The following is a 22,480-nucleotide window of genomic DNA, read 5'->3' as shown; positions in this document are numbered from 1 at the left end:
GTTAAGAATAAGGCTGGTTGTATTCCCTGTGTTAGTTTTGTTTCCTGGTTTGTTTTTCTTTAAAAATGAAATGGGCTGATTTAAAGTGTCATCGACCTTCATCTTTATCCCACTCTTGTCATCTTCAGTGTCAGTAGTCTGGCCTGCTGCATGACATGACCACCCAGTGTCTGTCCCCTTGCCTCCATTGCAAACATCACAGACCTGGTGCCAAGCAGGCTGTGCCGTGAACAATTTCTTGGCCCTGTTATTGACTCCAATATATCTTTGATCCCAGACTTCCATTAATTTCACCCTGTTACTGTCACATCTGAGTTGGTGCCTGACCTTTGGCAACCAGACAGCCTATTTGAAATGAGAGGTACATTTGTCATGGACCCGTGATGTGTTCTATTAAAGTCTGGTGCATTTGTTATGGATATTGATGGTGCAGTGATATGTTTGGTTTGAGACTGGTTGATGACCAGAGTTTAATAGCAGGTTCTTTATCTTACTTCTTTATAGCTGAGTGGCTAGACTTGCAACCTTGCGATGTGAGCGGGGTTTATTTGGTGATACAACAATTCAATGATCTTCTGAGTGATCAGACAGGTCTGCTGATCCTCTATACTCCTCTCATCTTCAGGACGGAACTGTGGGGCACGGTTTGCCCAGCTGTCTAAAGCACCACAACTTGATGTAAAGAGTTAAGTCCCATGGGCCTACAGAAACATATTACTCTTTCGTTCAAACCCCAGTTTGCTGAGATGATGATTCTAGGTTTGTCAGCACTATACTCAAGCTTGTGAGTTTCACCAAAGTGGTAAATGTCTATGACCTGCATCACTTCGGGCTTTCCTCCCACATGCATGGGATATTTGCTGTGGTTTAAGGTAACATTTCGTTCTCACTCCAGAGTGTCATGGATAGTCAGCTACACTAGTCACTGCATTGTCCTGATATTATTTACTGCCAGAGTATTGAACAAACTAACTTCCTGGATGTTTACTACTGTGTGCCAAGTGTCTAGACCAATGTAGTAGAAAATTGTTTACTTTAAAAAGATCTTGCAGGGAACCATGCTATCTGAATAAACAAGCTGTGTTGCATCCAAATTAGACATCATGTCACTGCACAACCTTCACAGATCTCTGGTTGAGTCTGTCGGGGCCTACAAAGAGGCCATAATGTGAAGACTTTCTCTGTATTTGGCTTGTTCTGACATTTATGCAGGTTTGTCAGTCAGCCATCAGCCAGGGGGTGTTGATATGTGCCCTCTGTCACACTCACTCATTCTGAGCTTTCTCTATTTCATCCGTTTTTCAAGTCTGCAATTATTATATTCAGGGTCAACAACTTTGTGATGAAAGTATTTTCCACTCCTAATTATGAATCCAGGGAAAGTATACTGTGAATACATAAATGTCTTAGGTCTTTGATGGGTAACTCAGGTACTCGGGTCGGGTTGGTCTTGAGCAGGACCTGGGTACCCACAGTACTACCTGGACCCGTGGTTAGTCATGTGACATATTGTTTAATGACAAAAACTCACTAGAGCTAAGTGGTTACACTACGAGTCGCTAATGTTCGCATTTCTTTATGATGATGCACAAATTCCTTTTGACTTGTATATGTTTGAGTAAAGATAAAGCTTCAGTCAACTTCAGTGTACGCATGATTTGATCGTTTCGTAAGAGACCATATATCTATTATATGGTCTCTGGTTTCATACATGTATCTAAACAGTTTTTAACCAGGGCTACAGTTAAACTATTCCCAATTAGACATTGTGTTCCCAACTTTTGAGACCTACAGTGGGTACCCTGGTAGGGTTGGGTAATCGGGAATTGGGTACCCGGGTAGTAAATTTGGACTCGTCCCAGCCCTAAAATGTCTGATATGTTTGGTTCTTGTAGACAGGACATCATACACTAGTCAACCTAGCCAAATATAGGAATCATCTGGAAATGGTGTCCAATTATGTTATTTGGCTAGAAACTGACACCCTTTGGATCCTTTGCTCAGCATTCTGGTCACAGGCCTGGGAATAATTGGACAATTTGAAAGTATAGATGTTCTGTCCCCGTGATGTTTAGCCCTGGTCTGAGAGTCTGGGCAACGTGTAATCCTCAGCGCTACATGCCAGTCACTCTCATTGATCTGTTTGTCATGGAATGCATCAATAACAGGCAGCCACGGGCGGTGGTTGTCGGTGGCGCATTGTCTTCCGCCATTGGTGTCCGAGTCAGCAGCAAGCAGGCAGGTGAGGAGAAACCAGAGGGACATCTTGGCCGCTGGAGACAAACTATCTGATAAGAGGAACAAGTCTCTGATGAGGATGGTATTGATGTCTCCAAGAGATGGCTGTGATTTTGTAAAGGCGTTGCAACATCAATATGAATTTAATTAAAGACTGCTGGTTTCAGGATTTGGCTTGATGATAGATAGTCAGATTCAGTGTGTTCTGCATCAATTAGAAATAAGAAATGCAATTGTGTGAAAATGATAAATGTTGACAGTGGTTTGATGATGTCATAGTTATCTTAATTTTGTTTACATTTGTCCTTGTCAAAACTACTCATCGTAGCAACAGGCAAATATGAAGCTAAAGCAAATCCTCCATGTATGCTCAGAGCAGTGTCAGACAAGGGAAATTTGTATTTAACTTTTTAGAACTGTCTTTTTAAACCTTGTCCGCAACTTTATTTTAGGGACAATGTGTTAGTCTGGTTGTTTGTTTGTTGTTTAACGCTGCACTCAGCATGATTCCAGCTATATGACAGCGGCCTGTAAATAATTGAGTCTGGACCAGACAATCCAGTGATTGACATGAGCATCAATCCACACAATTGGGGTCAAGGACATCCATCAACCAAGTCAGCAAGCCTGACCACTAGATCCCGTTAGTCGGTTCTTACGACAAGCATAGTCGCCTTTTACGGCAAGCATGGGTTGCTTAAGACCTATTCTACCCCGGATCTTCACTGGTCTAGTCTGGTACTAATATCGAGTAGACTCGTGAAGATCCAGGGTAGAATAGGTCTTCAGCAACCCATGCTTGCCGTAAAAGGCGACTAACAGGATCTGCTGGTCAGGCTCGCTGACTTGGTTGATGCATGTCATTGATCCCAATTACGTGGATCGATGCTCATGATATCAATCACTGGATTGTCTGGTCCAGACTCGATTATTTACAGACCGCTGTCATATAGCTGGAATATTGCTGAGTGCGGCGTTAAACAACAAACAAACAAACAAACTAATATCCAGTCAAGGTTGAGATCTTGTAGCTACTGCTGAGTATGAATTTCTTGACAGTTTTCATTAACTGCTGTATTGAGTTACAGAGTTAGCAGAGCAGACTTTAAATGACAAATTCGTCAACATATGGTTTGAATAATATTGGCAGAATCTCGGCTTAAGGGGGAGTTTTCTCACCAAGAGATAGGGAAGATGTGGAAATCGTTTTGCAGGAAAAAACTGAATACCTTTAAATGCTGCCAATGTGACCTTTAGTTTTGATAGATTGGTGTAGAAGTCATTCCCCTTGACAGATACAGAAATGTTCGCATGGTGACTTTCTTGGGGCAACAGCCAAGGAGATGATTGCTTGGAAATGATAGCTTAGACTCATTGGCAATATTGAAATGGTAGAGGGAAGATTTGTTTTCAATCTGTCATGACATCAATGGAGGGGAGATGGGCAGAGAGGTAAACCAATCTGGCAGACCATGAACAGGAGGAAGTCAGACTTGAATAATCCATCTGGTTCATGTGGAAATGAAAGATCTGGGTGGGATATCCCTGTTTATTGTGGCAGCATCAGTGTGACCAGGTTGAAGTTTGGGGACAATTGTCATTGTGTTTCATACAGTCCATTACCATGAGCGCCTTGCTTGGAGATTAGGTCTCCTGCCCCGCATCTTGTAATTACACGCCGGACCCGCCTGATTCAGACACGTTTGTGGTGGACAAGAATCGAGCCTTTAGGTGGATGGCATCAGCTACAACACCGTCAAGGAAGTCGTCTAAGAGTTTCCGTGCTTCAGAACTTTAGGTTAAGCTCTCCTGTTGAGTTCCCGTGTACGTAGACATTTCTCTGACTTGAGCACTTACGGTAATTGAATCCATTGACCTGAAGTGATAAAATTGCTTCTAAACAAATTAGTACCAGTTTGGAGATGTAGAAACTGGGGGTTTGTTTCCATAGTGTGTGATCATGAAGCGACGGTACAACCTTGTTATCGCAAGTTTTGTCTCGGTACTTCAGTTAAGACTAATCAAGGTGTTATCTGTTTATATGGCTGAAAGTTAGTGATGACGACGAGATCAGTGAGAACAACATGAGGTTTCAGTTTCGCACAAGTAATGACTGTGGGGCAGTGATTGAGTGTTGTTTGATGCTGCAGTTGGCAATATTCCAGGTATGTTTTGGCTGCCTGGAAATACATTGTAAATATTCTTGTCTGGGTCAGGCACACCAGTGGTTGATAGCACGAGCAATTAACCTGTCAGTGTACAATGTTGCTATCAGCTTGGTCACATGTCATTCCACGCAACGCCACGCCACGCCACGCCACGCTCACACCACACACCGAGCTCTGAGTTGGTTTGGGTAGCTGGTCATATGTACCTAAATGATACTAAGTGTTATGGCAAACATCACATGTTTATGGTATAGAGATGATAGTGTCGGTGAAGTAGAATTGGAGTGTTTGTTAAGGACTCCATACATGAATCCAGGTTTATCAGCGCCATGATGCACACAGAAGACATGCATTGTGGAGAATATGATCCTAGATTGCCCCCAAAACCTGTTGATATTTGAGAATTTGGGATTCAGGCTGAGTGTGAGCAAGTATGGTTTTACGCCGCTTTTACCAGTATTTCAGCAATATCATGGTGGGGGACACCACAAATGGGCTTCACACATTGTACCCATGTTGGGAATCGAACCCGGGTCTTCGGCATGACGAGCAAACGCTTTAACCACTAGGCTACCTGACCGCCCCTGGGCTGAGAAATGGCCCCCAGCAAGCTATGCTTGTTGTTGGAGGCGACTTAATGTTTTGGGTGGTCAGACTTGGTGGCTTGATTGGTTTTTATTCTCTGATGGAGTGGGACATTCACAATATCAATCACTGGATTTTCTGGTCTAAACTAAATTATTTACGGGACACAGACACATACACAGCTGGAATAATGCTGTGTGTGGCATCAAACAACAATCAACAAAACAGAACTGACAATATCAATACAACTACCAGTATTCTGACTATGTAAGCAGTGTCCTAGGAGCCTGAGACAAAATGCACAGTCGGAGTCATTGTGTGAGAGTGGCACTGCCACCTGTAACAGTAGTCTACGTGGCTCTGCATTGAAAGCCAAATAACAGTCAACAATATCTGGATCTTCCCTGGCATGCATGGTGCAATCTTGTCACAATGCATCTACACATCTTCACTTCACCTTTATATACCAGTGGAAAGGTTTAGATTCCTCTACTGAAGTTGACCATGGACCCCATACCACATTGCAAATTTCTATCTTAAAAGGAATGTACATGAAATTGAAAATTACAATTATGAAAACATATCACAGTATTCCACCCATGAAGATCCAAGTTAGAATAGGTCTTCAGCAACCCAAGCTCAAGCGACTATGCTTGTCGTAAGACTAACGGGATCGGGTGGTCAGACTCGCTGACTTGGTTACTGCACGTCATCATATCCAAATTGCGTAGACCAATGCTCTTGGTGTCAATCACTGGATTGTCCGGTTATCACTTTTTAGAAGTCACTGTTGTGTACTCAAACACCTTCCTGCACTTTATCAGGATGCAGTGATTTGTAGAATTAGTATTTTAGTGCCATACAATGTTTTTGAACCCAATATGTTATACTTGAAAGAAGCTGTATATATTGAGATTATGATAATGGTCATGATAATGATCATGATCTCCACTGAAATATGACAAAGACACAACGCTGGCAGTATATATATCACATCACATGTATCCTGTCGCCTTTGTTTCAGACATGTATTGTAGCATGACCCATGTATCCTTGTGACTCCTGTCAGAACCCTTCCCACATACATAGGTTGCCAATATCCCTCTGAATCCATAGACCGTGGATTTTTTCCTATGTCAGCTGTCAGCTTTAGGTGTGTGGGTGATGGTGTATGTGATGTTCAAAAGTTTATCAGCCCAGATATATAAAAAAAATTATTCATTTGCATTAAGTGTATTTTGGACCAACATTTATTTTATTTCTCTTATAAGTTTGGGGGCACTCCCCTTTTCCCCAAAGTAGTCTGTCAGTTTAAAAGAAATAACATGCCCAATATTAAAATCATTTTCAGCTATAGTGAAACTCCTCTTCAGTATGATTTTCATTTGTTATAATTTAGGCACCTGCTGACAAAATTATGTTTCCCTCATAAATTTGTCAAATGCACCCCTGTGGTCAGTGATCAGTTGGATGTTGATCTTGTTGAAAATGAGATAACTTTTTGGACAATGAAAACTGAAAATTATCGTAACAAATCTGTCCTGTTTTCTATTCATGAACGTTTCTTCCTTGTTGCAGTCTGATTTCGGCCCCCTTGCCTCGCCGTCCCCGCTACCGTCACCGCTCCTGAAGAAGTGTCGTGATGACCTGCCATTCAGCATCCCTGGAAGCCTCCGGCGACTGCAGCGCACTTTGTCCGAAGATGCCAAACAACGGCGCCGAGAGAGCATGCCCTCAACACCAACCGGAACCCAGCCTATTTCCCACATGGGTCATAGTATGTGCTCTTTCTATTTCAATAAGGAGAACTGAAAAGCAAAAGTCTAAGAGATTACAAAAGGGGAAAAAAGAATATGTAAATTTATTCATTAAAATGACCTAATAGAATAGATATGGAGTGTGTATGCAGTGCATGGCGAAATTTGCTTGAAAAATTCCATACATATCTTACATGGGTCTTTTTGTGAAATCTTAGCTTTGGACAAGAATTAATTATCAGTCTCAACTTTGATATCTGATGAATCAGATGTCTTGATTGACAAACTGAAAACTAAAGGTTTGATAAATTGGTATAAAGCAGGGCCTGCCCAGCAATATTTTCACCTTGCCTTTTACATTTTATGAAATTATTTTTCATTAACACAACCATCCCCACAATTAAAGACTTATAGCTGCCATTTCCCTGACAAAGTCAGTCACATTTACTTTGACATTCGAACATCGGTAAAGAGTTGCTAATACCAAAATAATAAATGTTATTACCTTCCTATAAAAAATTGTTTCGAGGGTTGCTGCATAAACGTTTATTTCTTCAACAGAGCTATTTCCAAGTATGCCGTCTATTTATGATGTAAGCAACATGTATTTCGTTTTCATTACTGAGAACATACGAAATATAACATATTTTAGGTTCAAAATTATCCTGCATATTTTTATGAAAATGATTGAAGATGAATTGATATGACTGAAATATGTACTCGCCCGGTAGGACAAGCGTTTGTTCAGCTTTTCTCACTCTGCGTGTGCTGTCACTTGTCAATACGAGCAGGCGAGTGGATTTTTCAAACCCAGTAAAGTAGAGAACACTATCATAGCCTACACCCCATGTGTGTGCTCACCACATCAATGTGAGCGTAGCATCAGAGCATAAACAGATTGATGAGTCTGCCTTCTCTGCATTCTCACCTTCATCAAGACATTGATTTGTTGCACCTGAGTCAAATTCAGTGCAATTAGATGCTCTGCTTGATGGTGGTGTGTGGGATGCAAGCCAAGGCAGCCAGATCATGAACATCATTAAGTGTACTCTGTTTCACAGCAAACACATATGGATAATAGATACACGTTTGGTTACTGCGTGTCAGATTGGCTTTTTAACCTGAAGAATACTGATGGTAGAAAAGTAGATACAAAAATGTATCTGTTATAGATGATGATATTGGTTAATTCTTTTTTAAATGTTGGGATCCTTTTTTACCCTTGGGGTTGATAGGAGTAGAGTTCTTCTCATGTTGTTTTCTTCTCATTATGTTGATAGGTGAATATGGTTTTATGCCGCTTTTAGCAATATTCCAGCAATATCAAGGTGGGGGACACCAGAAATGGGCTTCCATCATTGTACCCATGTCAGGAATCGAACCTGGGTATTTGGCATAACGAGTGAAAACACACACACACACACACACACACACACACACACACACACACACACACACACACACACACACACACACACACACACACACACACACACACACATATATAATTCTCCACAACCCCATCCGCCACCCCTCCCCTCCCCTCCCCTCCCCTTCCTAGGTGGTAAACAGTACTTGCAGAACAACACTCCCCCACCCCTTCTCCATAATTCCCCTTCCCCTCTTGGTGGTAAACAGTACCTGCAGAACACATCACAACACTCTCCCCTTCCAGGGTTCGTCTACCCCAAAGTTCCCCAGACGAGGGAGGGGAAGGGTAGAACTGTTAGCTCTGGAACGAGTCCAGGTGTTTGGTGATGCAGGAGTACAACCAATACCTGCTGTAGCACCAGGCTGGTGTTTGCACCTCCAACTATTTGCTCTTTACTCAGTGTGCTGTACATGTGATACTCACAATGAAATAAGCCGCTATCAGGAGGGTTTTATGAGGCTCTAGAACCTCGCGATACATGTATTCGGTGCTGTAGGACAGGAACCATCAAATTACTTAGATTAGATTGAAATTTCTTGAGATGAGTGGCAATGGGTAATAGTGGTTGGGGTAACTTCAGTGTAAACTTGATATATGGGATAGTTCTTTGAGACAGAGTATTATGTAAAATACAGTGTATGCTGAACCACAAAATTAATGCATGCTGAGAATCAAGAGTTAGAGTTACCTACTTTTAAGAGATGATGCATACAGACAGAAACATGTACATATAATTTAGACTAACATCTAGTCCCTGAAATGAAAATATTTTACCAAGAAATAAACCCCAGTTAAATTATCTTAATGAAATATTATAAGGAGCTCAGAGACTGTTCAGTTTCAGGTGAAACTGCAGTGATCTAGACTTGCCAATTTTTATAGACTTGCATCATCAGGGCTGTATTGGATATGTTTGTTCCATGGTCTGTATGGCAAACTATGTATCATTCTAGAACTTCAAGAATGTTTATGAACAATGAGCAGCAAACTATCATTCTAACTGTAAGAACTCAGTCGGTATCATGTGTGTCTACCATTTGCATTCACTGCTGCGACATCTCCAGGATTGGCCACTGGGATAACGTGGACAAGTTCGGCTGCAGTTGTTGGCCTTTGGGGAACTTGATCCAGTAGAATTGAACTCACTTTCAGTGTGTGTGTGTGTGTGTGTGTGTGTGTGAGTGTTAATGTGTGTGCGTGCGGCGTGTTCGAATTTTACGTTTCTTTCGTGGTTCAGTATAGCTTGGGATTTAAATGGAGGTTATCTGAATCACAACATCAAATAGATAACCAGACATTCAAGATAACATCCTTTATGTTACTGATACTAATCAATGAATGTAATCTTTTACTATGATTATTTTCACCATCTGTATGAATGTAAATTCCTGTTACTGTTTAATCTTAATATCCCATATACTATTTCCCTATAGACAACGAAAATCACTCACTCATTCTATTCATCTCGATATGATTAAGCTATACTATATTTTTCAATAGAAAATAGCCATTATTAAATTGTATCTTATATTTTTTATCTGACGAAATATTTGGTTTTTTTCCAAAGTGATATTCATACATATTGATTTACAGAAACCCAAATGGATTCTGTAATGACTTGTTTTGTAACTATTCCATCACAATAGTTATTTGACTACCCTTGCAAATGCGTCCTCTGCTGCATCTGTTTGCCTTGTTATCTCGTCACATCAGGTTCCTGTTGTTATCCCAATGAGTTCAATGTGTGGGAGATGTGTATCTGGTCCAGTGTTATCTTACTTGTTGATTAATCTGGGACGAAAACAATCAGATGTGAACACGCTTAGAAAGGTTTCTCTATCTGGGCCCACTTGCACAAAGCGATCTTAGCGCTAAGATGATCGTAACTCCAATACTTTAACATAGGCTTACAATAGTCTTAGCGCTAAGATCCCTTTGTGCAAGTGGGCCCTGAAGGATGCAAGGCATTTTGTCTGTCGGAAGTGGGAGATATCTCATGGAGTAATTACACCCCACGCGGAAAGCATGTTTCCACCTCTGTTCCATAAATATCCACTGCTACAGGGGGTGATGCCTGTATCATTTACATCAAGCTCCTCATCAGACAATACTGTCAGAATATTTCACATCTTTCCTTTTTCATGCAATTTTTATTGCTAACTTTGTTATGAAAAGGGTGTGATGTGATCCTTTGCAAAAAAAAATCAAAATTTAAGTGACACATCTGACTTAATATTGGGTTGTCCTGTTTTTTGGTTATTTTTCATGAAGGTTGTATGTCAGTAGTTTTTTGTTTCTCAGTATATTTTCTTCCAGTTAAGATGGAGCTTGTCTTCTCAAATGAGTATGTGGGAAGTGTATCACCTAGTGGGTCATGCAGTGGGGATTCCTTGGTTAAAATAGTCCCTAGCAACCCATGCTGGTTGTAGGGGCGACCAGTGGATTGGGTGGTCAGACTCGGAGACTTGTTAGCTTGACAGCATGGATCATTGCTCAAAATGTCAATCACTAGATTTTCTGGTTCAGACAGGATTATTTACAGGCAGCTGTCATGTAGCTGGAATATTACCACTAGGCTGGGGTGTTGTGTTAAACAACAAAAAAACATTTGTTTGTCACCCAAAAGGTCTGGTTTGATTCCCACATGGGTTCAATGTGTCAAGCCGAGGTGGCCCCTGCTCTGAAGTAGTTGAATATTGCCAAAAGTGTGCAAAGCCATACTCACTCACACCAATGAGTAGGAAGAATTTTCTACTTAAGGAAATATTGGGCATGAAAGTGGCAATCGATATTTGTGAAACATATTATATATTCCCTGAGTATCAGTTAAAGAAAAGGATGGCGTCTCAGTGTGTCATATGCATGCTTCTGTTGTTAATTCATCTACCAGAGACTAGGACGCCATCTGTATTTCAGTGTAAAACACCTGGGTATTTATCCAACCTGTCATTAGCATTTACAATTTCCCTGTATTTCACAGGTGTGGGTGCCTTGATTGAGCCAACCAACTTACTGCGGATGAGGAACACTATCCTAGGGCAGTCTGCTCCTTCCCTCTGTGCCAGTGTGGTAAGTACATACAGCTTTATGCCACAGTGGATTCTGAGGCTGAGTCAGTGGTTACAGTGTCTGGTCAAGGTTATAGTATGTCATTGTTCTCTGAGAGCATGGATCATTGCTTACTGGTCTGCGGGGCCTGACTTAATTATTTACATGCTATACAGCATTAGAAATTGGCACTTGTTCTATAGTCCTTGCCAAACTGCCCAATAAAGGTATAAGGACCAGTAGAAATTTGCCCTTTTTAAGGGTTTTGTTATATGTTATTATAAGGACTAGCTGGAATATTGCTTGCTAAGTGAAACAATGTTGACACGTTTTTTGTGTTACATCTTTTGCTGTACATAATTGGTTGTGCAGGTGGCACAGGTGGCCCAGTCGTCTAAGATGCCGCAATTCACAGTGCAAAGTTGCGTCCCTTGGTCACACCAGGAACCTATGATCGTGGGTTCCAATGTTTTGCCACGCTTAGTTTCCAGGTTTGTCAGCACCATACCCGTGCTCATTGGTTTCACCAAAGTGGTAAACGTCTGAGACCTGCATCACTTTGGGCTTCCCACTTTAAGCTGACACGCTGTGATATAACTGGAATAATTTTCAAGGCGGCATTAAACCCATCTAACTCACTCACTGGTTGACCAAATGAATATGAACAATAGTGTGAGGAAACATCTACTTGAAGTATGAATAGACAATGCTTTGTAGTTCTTTCTTGAAATATTAACTCTAAATATATCTATAAAAAAAGAAGAAAAACAAGAATTACAGAACTGAAAGACATACATTTTGCCATCAAAGCTGACAGTCAAAATTAATTTAACAGAGCTGGAACCACATCTAATCATGATGAACAAGATATGCTCCCAATTCCAACTGTGTCTTCTTTTGTCTTCATATCCCATTACAGTATGGAAAGGGAATTACATACTTTGATTAGGTTCCATTTACACAGCAAAATATTCCAAAGTGCTTGGTATTCCTGCTGGCTCTGGGGTATATAGGCTGTCTTGAGCATACTCCATAAACTATACATGAGACTACAGAGCCTATTATCCTACCATGGCAGGCCCAGCTCCAGCAGGCTCTGGGGAAGGTGCTTTGGGAGTACTCAATGCTATATCCCACCTGGTACTTGTGAGGAAAGACTGATTGCTTAAAGCCTGCAATTGGTGAAGGAAATTGGAAACAGTATGTGATCGTAATACACAGTGACATGCCCATGTTTGTGTCTGGATACGATTGCCTTGGGTTGGCTCCATGTATGTGGAGAGTGAGTGAGGTTGCAGGGAAAAGTGCAGGCTGTTAGTTTGGGGAAGATTTTGTGTCACGAGCCATTTAAGCAGTACTCAAAGAAAAAGGATCCTGGGTCCTTGAAGCTTGCTCCTGTTTTTCAGACTTGATTAAATTGTAAACAAAAATATGTTAGGCCTGACAGGGACCCCTATAATGTGTGCTTTATTATAAACACTGTAAGGTTTCAGAGTTTCAGAATGGTTCATTTTCTAGGACATTGACTGATTTTCATCCAAAATGTCCTTAAAAAATTTAGTACAGCTGAATAAGCTATTAATATTTGCAAAAAATCATGAAAATGTCTTGATGACATTTCTTGAACACAATCCCATTCAAATTGGATCATTTCCATAGAAGGTCACGCCAGGTGAACGGCCCAATCAATACGTAGAATGTGTGTGTTCTTAAGCCAATCATGTCAGACTTCTAAAAAGATTCAGCTTCCTTTCTTTACTGCCTTGATTTAGAAATTTCGATCTCTGCCATAGAAAATCACCACAGAACACAAATGTACACTCCATAGTAACCTTTTGGGAGTAGATGCCATGATGCCCACAAATAACAGGATGTATTCATATGCATTTCCTCAATGAATTTCTGAATTTGCTTGCTCATACCGAGAGTTTAGAAGCCCGAAGTTATGTTGAATTAATAATATTCATCTCTGCCATTAAATCATCTGTTGTAAATTGCAATAAGTGTATATCATACTTAAAAAACTGCAGCCCTTGGCTGTTTCTGGTTGACGCTGGCAGAGGACCAGCAGTTGAGTCTACTAAACATGTGCTCTGTCCTGCCTGACTAATGGTGCTGTTGTGTTCATGATGTTAAGCCTTGTCTGACTCCCCAATATTGATCACCCCTTTTCACCCAAGGACAAGGGACATAGATTTATTATGCAAGGAATTTCATTACATCTTGTCATCTTAACAATTTGGTGAAATATTAATGTTAAATAGAGCGTCATATGTTTTATAGATGATTTTTTTAAAACACTGAGTTCTTTCAAAATACTACTTCTTGTATGATGTTTTGGCAAAAAATAATACTGTATTCGACGTAATAACCGCCCCGCTCTAATAAGCGCCCACAGCGATATTTGCTAATATATTGGCTAGTGAACAATCCCAAATAGCACCCCTTCCGATTGATCAATGTACACAAGCCTTATTTATTCGCATATGATATGCACTCGTGTGTTATATGCACCCTTAATTATGGGCAATTAAATTCTGGAAAATATATCTGTCTGACTTTTCTTTTGTATCATTTCAGGCTGTCACCATAAACCACGAAATTTACGAACTTTTTTTTCTCTCACCAAAATTATATTCTAATAAGAGGCCCCTATTTCTAATTTTGAGATTGCCCTCTGCGCTTATAACGTTGAATACGGTAAATGTAAATTTGGATTATTTATCCTCTTTTTTCAATTTGGAAGGAAATAGGGTCAGCAGAATCTGTGTTCCAATAAATAAATAAAAATGGCCTGATAAGGTTACAAGTGCATGTCTTGTCCATAAAATACAGTGGCTGAGGATGAAATGAGGAACTCTTCATGATTCCGTGAAGGATGTTTATTATGAAGTAGGTAGACTTATCCCGAGAGATCATTATCACAAATGACTATGTTTCTTTTTAGGCTGAATTCACAGTTGAAAGCGATATTTTTTTTATTATTTGATGTAATAGAATTGAAGAAAAAGCTGGTCCATGTAGGAAGCTAATATCTACATGCTCCTTGAGACGGTGTCACCCGCAGTGTGTGAATGTTGCTATACGATAACTGGTTTAGAATATCTCTTTACAAAGGCATCCATGCAGATTTGATCCATCTGATATTGATTTTAAAAATTTTTAGCATCTGAGAAGTGCTCTCAATTCACTGAAGGGATGTGGTCCATAAATTGGAACCACAGATTTTGTATTGTTGACGTCAAAGCCTACAAATTTGATAAGCAACACACCATGACTGGTGGCAGCCATTTTGAATTACCAGAGGAAAAGCTGGTGATTTACTGAATTGATTTTCACTGATGGATGTCAGCTTGTGTGACAAGTCTGCTTCCCCAGTTCTGTGAGAATTCAAAAACAATCTTGGCTATTGGATGGTCATGACACAGGTCCTGAATATCCACGAGTCCTTCAGGATTCATGCACTGAGCCCTCCATTATTCAGTGTGTCCTCACTTACGTAATTCGTTCTCATTTATCCTTTTTGTCATGGATCAGACATAAATATTTTTGTGTGTGAATCTGGTGGATTCTCAAGGCATGTCTGTCTGTTTGTTCAATATGCTGGAAGAGAAAGTGTTATAGCCGAGTTTTGGCCTACTTTTAATCTGATATCCACCTACTCTACCCTGCTGTCTGAGAAGGCAGGGTCACAGCCTGGTTGCTTTCCTTTCCTGATGAATATTTTCTCCCCAAACAAAGTTTCTGCTGTGAGTGTCTGAGCGTGTAAGAACAGGCAAACCCAGGTGAGATGGGATGATACTTGTAAACGAGTTAAATTGTTGCCTTTCTCCTCCTTGTCTGCAGAAGGGGAGAACAGGTGGCCTAGTGGTCTATTTTAGGCACCACAACTGGTCTCCATTGGTGAGTCCAGGATCTGCTTACCATGAGTTTGAATCTCTGGTTACCCTTATTATTATCATTGAACTGTCAACCCCATCAATCTACGACCTTCATCACTCCTGCATTAAGATGAAGTACCTAAATACAACTAACATCCCCTGTGAAACGTAGGTCCCCAGCAACCTATGCCGGTTGTAACAGGCGACTAAATGGATCGGGTTATCAGGCTGAGTGACTTCGTTGATTGCATGTCATTGTACCCGGATGGTGTAATTCATTGCACACAATATCAATCACTGGATCGTCTGGTCTAGGGTCAGTTAGTTACAAGCTGCTGTCATGTAGCTGTAATATTGCTGATTGCAGCACTTAACGAACTTTGAATTACATGTAGCTTTACTTGAGAGCACGGGGCGGTCGGGTAGCCTAGTGGTTAAAGCGTTTGTTTGTCACACCGAAGACCCGGGTTCGATTCCCGACATGGGTACAATGTGGGAAGCCCATTTATGGTGTCCCCCGCCGGTGATATTGCTGGAATATTGCTAAAAGCGGCGTAAAACCATACTCACTCACTCACTCACTTGAGAGCACACAAAACACCAAGCTTCTGAGGATACATTAGGATTTCAAGAAGACTGTCAATAACTGGGACTGAAGTAAGAACATGTGCCCTTTAAAGTCTTGTTCAGAAGGAAGTAACCTGTAATCTTATAGAATTTACAAGCACTCTGCTGTTTGACCTTTTCTGTTTCACTATCTAATCTCCAAGAAGTCCCTTGTGAGAAAGTTCTGTCAAGATCACATTTCAATGTATTGAATATATCAGGAGTGGGGATGAGTTGTTTCATTTTTGTTCATTGGCTGTAGTAATAAGAAATACTTTAATTAACACAAGGCTAACACAGATGTCTTTTTGTCCTTTGATTTCAGAGTGGAATAAGTTGCCAGATAGCTAGTTGTAATGATCCATTCATATAATTTTAACCGTTATTTTGTGTTTTACACCCTATGACATCTGTTTGGGCAGATAATCAAGCATGGTTATTCTTTGCCGTTGACGTTTTATGTTTCCAAATAGCAAAGCCTAACTTTATATTTGCTGATTGTGTGACACTGATGGACTGATTCTCACACTATCAACCACAGGGTAGTCAGGTCCAGATCATGCAACTAGGTTTTAACACTTGGCTGTATTATGGCAGTAATGGCATATAAGTTTCACCTTGCAAATCTAATAATGCCAGTGTTGGCATCTAAAGTTGTTGATTTGAGGTTTGGCTGTTGGGTTTGATTTCAAGATCAGAGTGTATGAGGAATTTGGTGGTTGATCCCTGAGGTGTTTGGAAGCAGCAAAACGTTCTTGAAGTCTAATGCTAGAGGCCAATGTGATACAGCTTTATTGTGGAGTGTGGTGGGAGACTGAGTCACTGCTTTGTTCCATGGGGATAATGTCTAAGTTTACAGAGCCCAGAGCCCGAAGTCACATTGTTTAGGTTTGCTACTAAAGCCTTTACAGTGATAGAAACTAACTGTTGTAGTCTCCTAGTCCTTATAACAAATGTTATGTTTGGGATAACACTTTCTTAGTAAAGTACAGATTCTCGTACTTTTTTTGGTTGAGTCCCGTCCGGGATTCGAACCCACACTTGCCGGAGTGAGGCACCTAATCGCCAGCACACAAAGTCAGCGATCTAACCCACTCAGCCACCGAGGCTTCCACAAAAATGAAAGTCCGACAACCGGTAGTCTAGATCACGTACTTTGAGTACCCCTCTGACAAGTGTAAATTGGCACAGCTCCGATGGCCGAAAGCTATGAATACACAATGCCATTTAGAAAGTGGTCAAATGTAACAAATGTTATATTTGGGATAACACTTTCTTAGTAAAGTACAGATTCTCGTACTTTTTGGGGTTGAGTCCCGTCCGGGATTCGAACCCACACTTGCCAGAGTGAGGCACCTAATCGCCAGCATTCTAGTCCTTATAATAACATATTCAAAACCTGTAAAAAATGGCAACTTTCTACTGGTTCTTATGATACTGTCATTGGGCAGTTTGGCAAGGACCATAGGACTAGTGCAAATTTCTCATGCTGCTTTATTAATCCATATCTTATCCTCATACTTGTTGAAAAACTCTCTGAAAGCTAACTTCAAGCTTGCTCTAGTGTTAAGGACCTTTTATCTTGGTTAGAGTGTAATTATTTGTTGCAAACCATAATCACTAAGGTATCACTTTCCATACCAGGATTATGGGCTCAATGTCTATTCTGTATCTTTGAATGACAAATAAACTTGATACAGAGAGGGTCTCATAACAGAATAGTATCTCAGTTGACCTAGACAGTTGGCCTCTCTAGCTTGATTAGGCTGTAGAACTGGGACAGTGACTGATAGTCGTGTTCCATCTGTACATTAACAGGCAGGCTGGTTATCTCAGTCCAACTGTTTTTGTAAGATGCTTGGACAAATATACTGCCTTGCATTAACATGGCACGTACTGTGTATAAAGGTACTGACCCATTTTGTGTATAAAGGATGTTGGTACCTTTCTTCTTAGCTATTAGTGAAATGTTGTGCGTTGGTTTCTTCAGTGCTGGGTGATGGATGGATGTTGGCTCATAATTCTCATTTAGTGGAAGAGCACAACAACCTGTCGTAGTAGCTTAATGGGTTTGTGGGTTTGTTTATGAGCCAGGGGTAATTGAAGGTGAGATAAATGTTTTGGTTTGGTGAAATGGAGTCAGTCGGTCAGCCATGTTTTCTGGTGATCCTACTAAAACAGTGACCTGATGTTGGTTCTGTAAACAGCAGTGTCATGGTTCTCAGAAACAGATGTGTCAGAGTGGCCGGGTTTGTTACAACTTGGGGAGTAGCAGATGTAGCTATACATACATACATACATACATCATCAGCCTGCTGAGTAGAATTCTTGTGGAGAGTGTGTCAGTACTGTTATGGAACCTGTAGGGATTCTGGGGAAGAATATAGGTCCTAAACAGCCTATTCTTGTTGTATCTGGATCGGGTGGTCAGGCTCGGTGACTTGGTTGATTGCATGTCATTTTTCCCAGTTTTGAGTGTCAATGCTCATGATGTCAATCACTCGATCGTCTGGTTCACAATCGACTATTTATAGATGCTGTCATACAGCTGGACTTTTGCCGTGTTAAACAGCAAACAGTACTGTCATGGAACAGGGGTAAGACACCATTGGTCGTATCCAGATCATTTTTGACCTTTGGTTCAGTACAATTACTCGCTTTTGGGAGGAAACAACGAGTTCCAATAAGTCTGGTCCCTGTGGAAGATGGTTATTTATCCTCACAACTGCTGCTGTGTTGGGAGTACGTCAGTGAAGGAAGGCATCTTCAAAGTCAACAAGTCTCTCATGCAGACACAGAAATGTGAAAAAAATCCCAATAAATCTGTAGTGATACAGCAAATAAGGATTTCTTCAGTTCTCTGGGCTCGTTTCCATCATCATATATTAAAAGACAATTTATGAAAACAACATCATGTGATAATATTATTCAGGGATGCATCCAGAAATGTTATTAACATGCATTGTGAGAACAAACAAGGACACTGCAACACCTGAAATTCTATATGCCTTCAGGACACCTTTAACATTAGACAAATAGACTGAGGCTGGCTGGCTTGTGCCAATTTGCAGGATGTGCCATGTGTTGGTGGTTCCAGTAATAGCCTTGCTTGTTTGAGATCCAGACTTAGCAGGTCCTCAAAGAGAGCACAGTCAAGTCTTGTAAATCCGTCACTTGACACTAGTGATGGGGACCCATGAAATCAGTGCTAATTAGACCTGTATATCCGACAGTCTTGCACTCTGACTCTGACACACCTAATTTGCAAAAAATTGCTGAAATCACTCATAAATCAGTCTCGTTAATCCAACACAGTGATTAGTGTACTCCTTGGTTCTCAGCCTGTTTTTTTATGTGAGATGATTAGGCTTACATCATATTAAACAATTAATTCTTTAAATAAACAAAACAGGATTAATCACATGTCTAGATTAATTACCTCAATCTCGCTGCCGCTGAGGACATCCTATTACAGGTCACGTCACTATGACCTTTTGCGAACTTTGACCAACCAATAGAATGACCAACTGGAAGTTGCCGTTAGACAATAAGAAAGCAGCTTTGGCTTTGCGGCACTCGTTTTAAACTGGCCACTTCCATTACAGACTACGCATTCAAAACCAGAATGCAGACAGCTATAATACAGTAACAAACATGATTCTAGGTCTGTTTCTGTAATATATGTGAACTAAGTCTGTTTCCTCTTTCCATCAATATTTTGACAATAATGTATAGATATTATCCACGAATGAAAATTATTCATCATAGTAAACGACCCGTGAAGATCTGGGGTAGAATAGGTCTTTAGCAACCCATACTTTCCGTAAAAGGAGACTATGCTTGTTGTAAAAGGTGACTAACGGGACGGGTGGTCAGGCTCGCTGACTTGGTTTATACATGTCATCGGTCCCAATTGCGTGGATCGATGTTCATAATGTCAATCACTGGATTGTCTGGTCCAGACTCGATTATTTACTGACCGCCGTCATATAGCTGGAATATTTTTGAGTGCGGCATTAAACAACCAACCAACCAACCAACTAACCAACCAACATCATAGTAAACTGTTATTTCAAGGTTATATTTCAAAACATAATTTAGATGGTACTGGTAGCATTGCCTCAACTCATATTTGAGATCTGGGTTCCACCAAATAACCCATCCCTAAAAGCATGTCTAGTTCACAGCATTTGTGAAATAAAAATTAGTGACCAATCTACAGGTTCCACCATGGCGTCATTAGTGTCCAAGTTTTTAGCATTATGATGTATAAATGTCATGTCTTGTTATATGAAATAGCTTCTTTTATACCTGGCACTTAGTGGATGTATATGTTCAAAAATTATCTTTTGGAGTAAAAGTTTCATTTACTCAAAATAATTCTTGCAGTCTCTCAAGAACTCTGGCATTTAATTTGGGCTCACTAGTGGTGTACACTGGTAGAAACAGTTCATAATATTTTGGTATGAGTAACACAATTGGTACTTGACCTTCTCATCTTGACAGCTCTGTAGATCAGTGTTAACTGGAAGCAGTCTTCCCCAAGTGTGAGGTATGAGCATTACTGATGGCACATGTGGAGCTGGTAGTGCTGTAGCGGTATTGTTGAAAGATGAAAGCAGGTGTAGAGCTGCACCACCCAATCAAGACATGTCAGGCCAGCTGGACCACTTGCAGCTCTGCAGCTCTGCAGCTCGGTGGCCATGGGGCTGTGGTCTGGTACCACACACTCAGCCATGTTTACAGCTCATCTCGAACTGGAACATCTTTCATGCCCATTTTACTCCACAATACTAGCTCTGCATTCAATAAAATGGAGTTCGAGTGATTGTGGGAGTGTTTATGGCTGTAGTGGATTTATCTGGTGTGTTAGAAAAGTTGATGAATGAATGTAATTCAGGCTGATGTTATTAGCTACACAGGGTTCAGTTTCAGTGTTGCAATTCATTGTGCAAAGTTTCATCCCTTGGGTATGCCAGAAACCTATGATTGTGGGTACGAATCCAGGTTCGCCCCATTTATATTTCTTGGTTTGTGGGCACCATTCTTGGCTCATGGTAAACATCTGAGACCTGGGTGCCATTGTATTAAACAACCTTAGCTCTACACCTGACGTTCGTCTATGTTAACATATGGGAGTTACGATCACCTTAGTGCTAAGATTGCTTTGTACAATGGCACCCTGCATCACCCCGTGTATTCCATCCTCATTAAGCTGATACCCCATGAAACCCGTGATGATCCCGGGCAGAATAGGTCTTCAGCAACCCATGGTTACAGTAAAAAGCGACTATGCTTGTCGTAAGTGGTGACTAACAGGCTCGGGTGGTCAGACTGGCTGACTTGGTTGATGCATGTCATCGATCCCAATTGCATGGATCGATGCGCATGACATCAATCAATCAATTGTCTTGTCAAAACTCGATTATTTACAGACTGCCGTTATGTAGCTGGAATATTGGTGAGTGTGGCTTTAAACAACAAACAATGATACTCCATGATATAACTGGAGTCATTCCACAAGAGTTTTTAGTGCTGCATGACTGTGTATACTCTACCTGTACTCATTGTGATAAGGGGACATGATAGGGCACCACAGTTCAATGCACAGTTTCACCAAAGTGATGGATGTCAAAGAGATGCGTCACTTTGAGCTTTCCTCACAAGTCAAGCTGACATGAGTTATGTAACTGTAATAGTGTTCAAAGTGACAGCACGCACGCACGCACTCACTCACTCAACCAATGGGCATAGCATATAAATGCTTTACTTTATATCAGCTCCATATGGACAGGGTGATCTTCCTTTTCTTTTTTGGTGTCTTTTTGAAAGATGATTATGTTTTCAAAGGTTGAAAAACTAGTTAAGTTTTATGTCAGATAATTTCTAATCTAAGGAGTTGGTGAAGCAAGAAACTAATGTCAAGTGGTATGATAAACATGATAATGTTGTAAGTTAGCAGTAATATAGTTTGAGAGGTCTATCCCTAACACCGTGATACTGAGCCGTCTGAATGGCTCTGTCTCGGCTCGTATCTCCTCCTAAACCGAGCCTAATAAGGAGACTGAGGTGACACAGCATCGTTATGTAAATAAATACACCAATTACCTGGCCACTCTGCAACGATTGGAAATATGGGCCAGACAGAAATATAGTTTCATTTTCTAGTTAGTGAATGATATATGGCCTATTCATATGTTGATGTTTCTGTGTAGCATGGACAAGTTTGTTGGAATTACGGTTTAAGGTCAAAGCTTCATTCTTTGAAAATGGTATCTAATAAGCACACTATCTCTGGTATGAAATTGTTGAGGTTCTATCCCAGTTCTTGAACCGAATCTAAACTGCAGTCATGCAATAAATGTTGTAAAAGTAACCATCATTATGTGTTCTGTTGTGGATCTTGGATTCTGAGGCAGAATAAGTTTGTAGAACACCATGCAATAGGATCAGGTTTCAACACTCACTCACTCACTCACTCACTCACTCACTCACTCACTCACTCACTCAACCTCTCACTCACTCACTCAACCTCTCACTCACTCACTCAACCTCTCACTCAACCTCTCACTCAACCACTCACTCAACCACTCACTCAACCACCCACCTTCCCACTGACATATTGACTCCACCGTCCACCTCTCATGTTTGTTGTGATTCAGGGGAGATAACTCTGATCGCTGCTTCAAAATAAAAAAGTGTCCACCTTCCTCTTAGGCTTTTCATGAAGAACAGTTTGGATCTGATGTACATGGACTTCCATCA

At 40.7% G+C, this 22,480-nt stretch overlaps 1 protein-coding gene across 7 annotated transcripts in view; it reads left to right on the top strand.

The window, feature by feature from the left end:
- Nucleotides 1-22,480, top strand: part of LOC124135583 (microtubule-associated serine/threonine-protein kinase 2-like) — a 198,662-nt gene that overhangs the window by 93,340 nt on the left and 82,842 nt on the right. For all 7 annotated transcript variants that reach the window (XM_046500950.2, XM_046500949.2, XM_046500947.2 and 4 more), the window contains 2 exons: nt 6,570-6,768; nt 11,161-11,249. In XM_046500950.2, coding sequence (XP_046356906.2) covers nt 6,570-6,768; nt 11,161-11,249 — 288 coding nt within the window. The remainder of the gene's footprint in view (nt 1-6,569; nt 6,769-11,160; nt 11,250-22,480) is intronic.

The sequence above is a fragment of the Haliotis rufescens genome, unplaced genomic scaffold (genome assembly GCF_023055435.1).
Source record: "Haliotis rufescens isolate VD_foot unplaced genomic scaffold, xgHalRufe1.0.p SCAF_2, whole genome shotgun sequence".
NCBI lineage: Eukaryota > Metazoa > Mollusca > Gastropoda > Lepetellida > Haliotidae > Haliotis > Haliotis rufescens.
The sequence above is the reverse complement of the archived record's forward strand: the minus strand, read 5'-3'. Positions and strand labels throughout refer to the sequence as shown.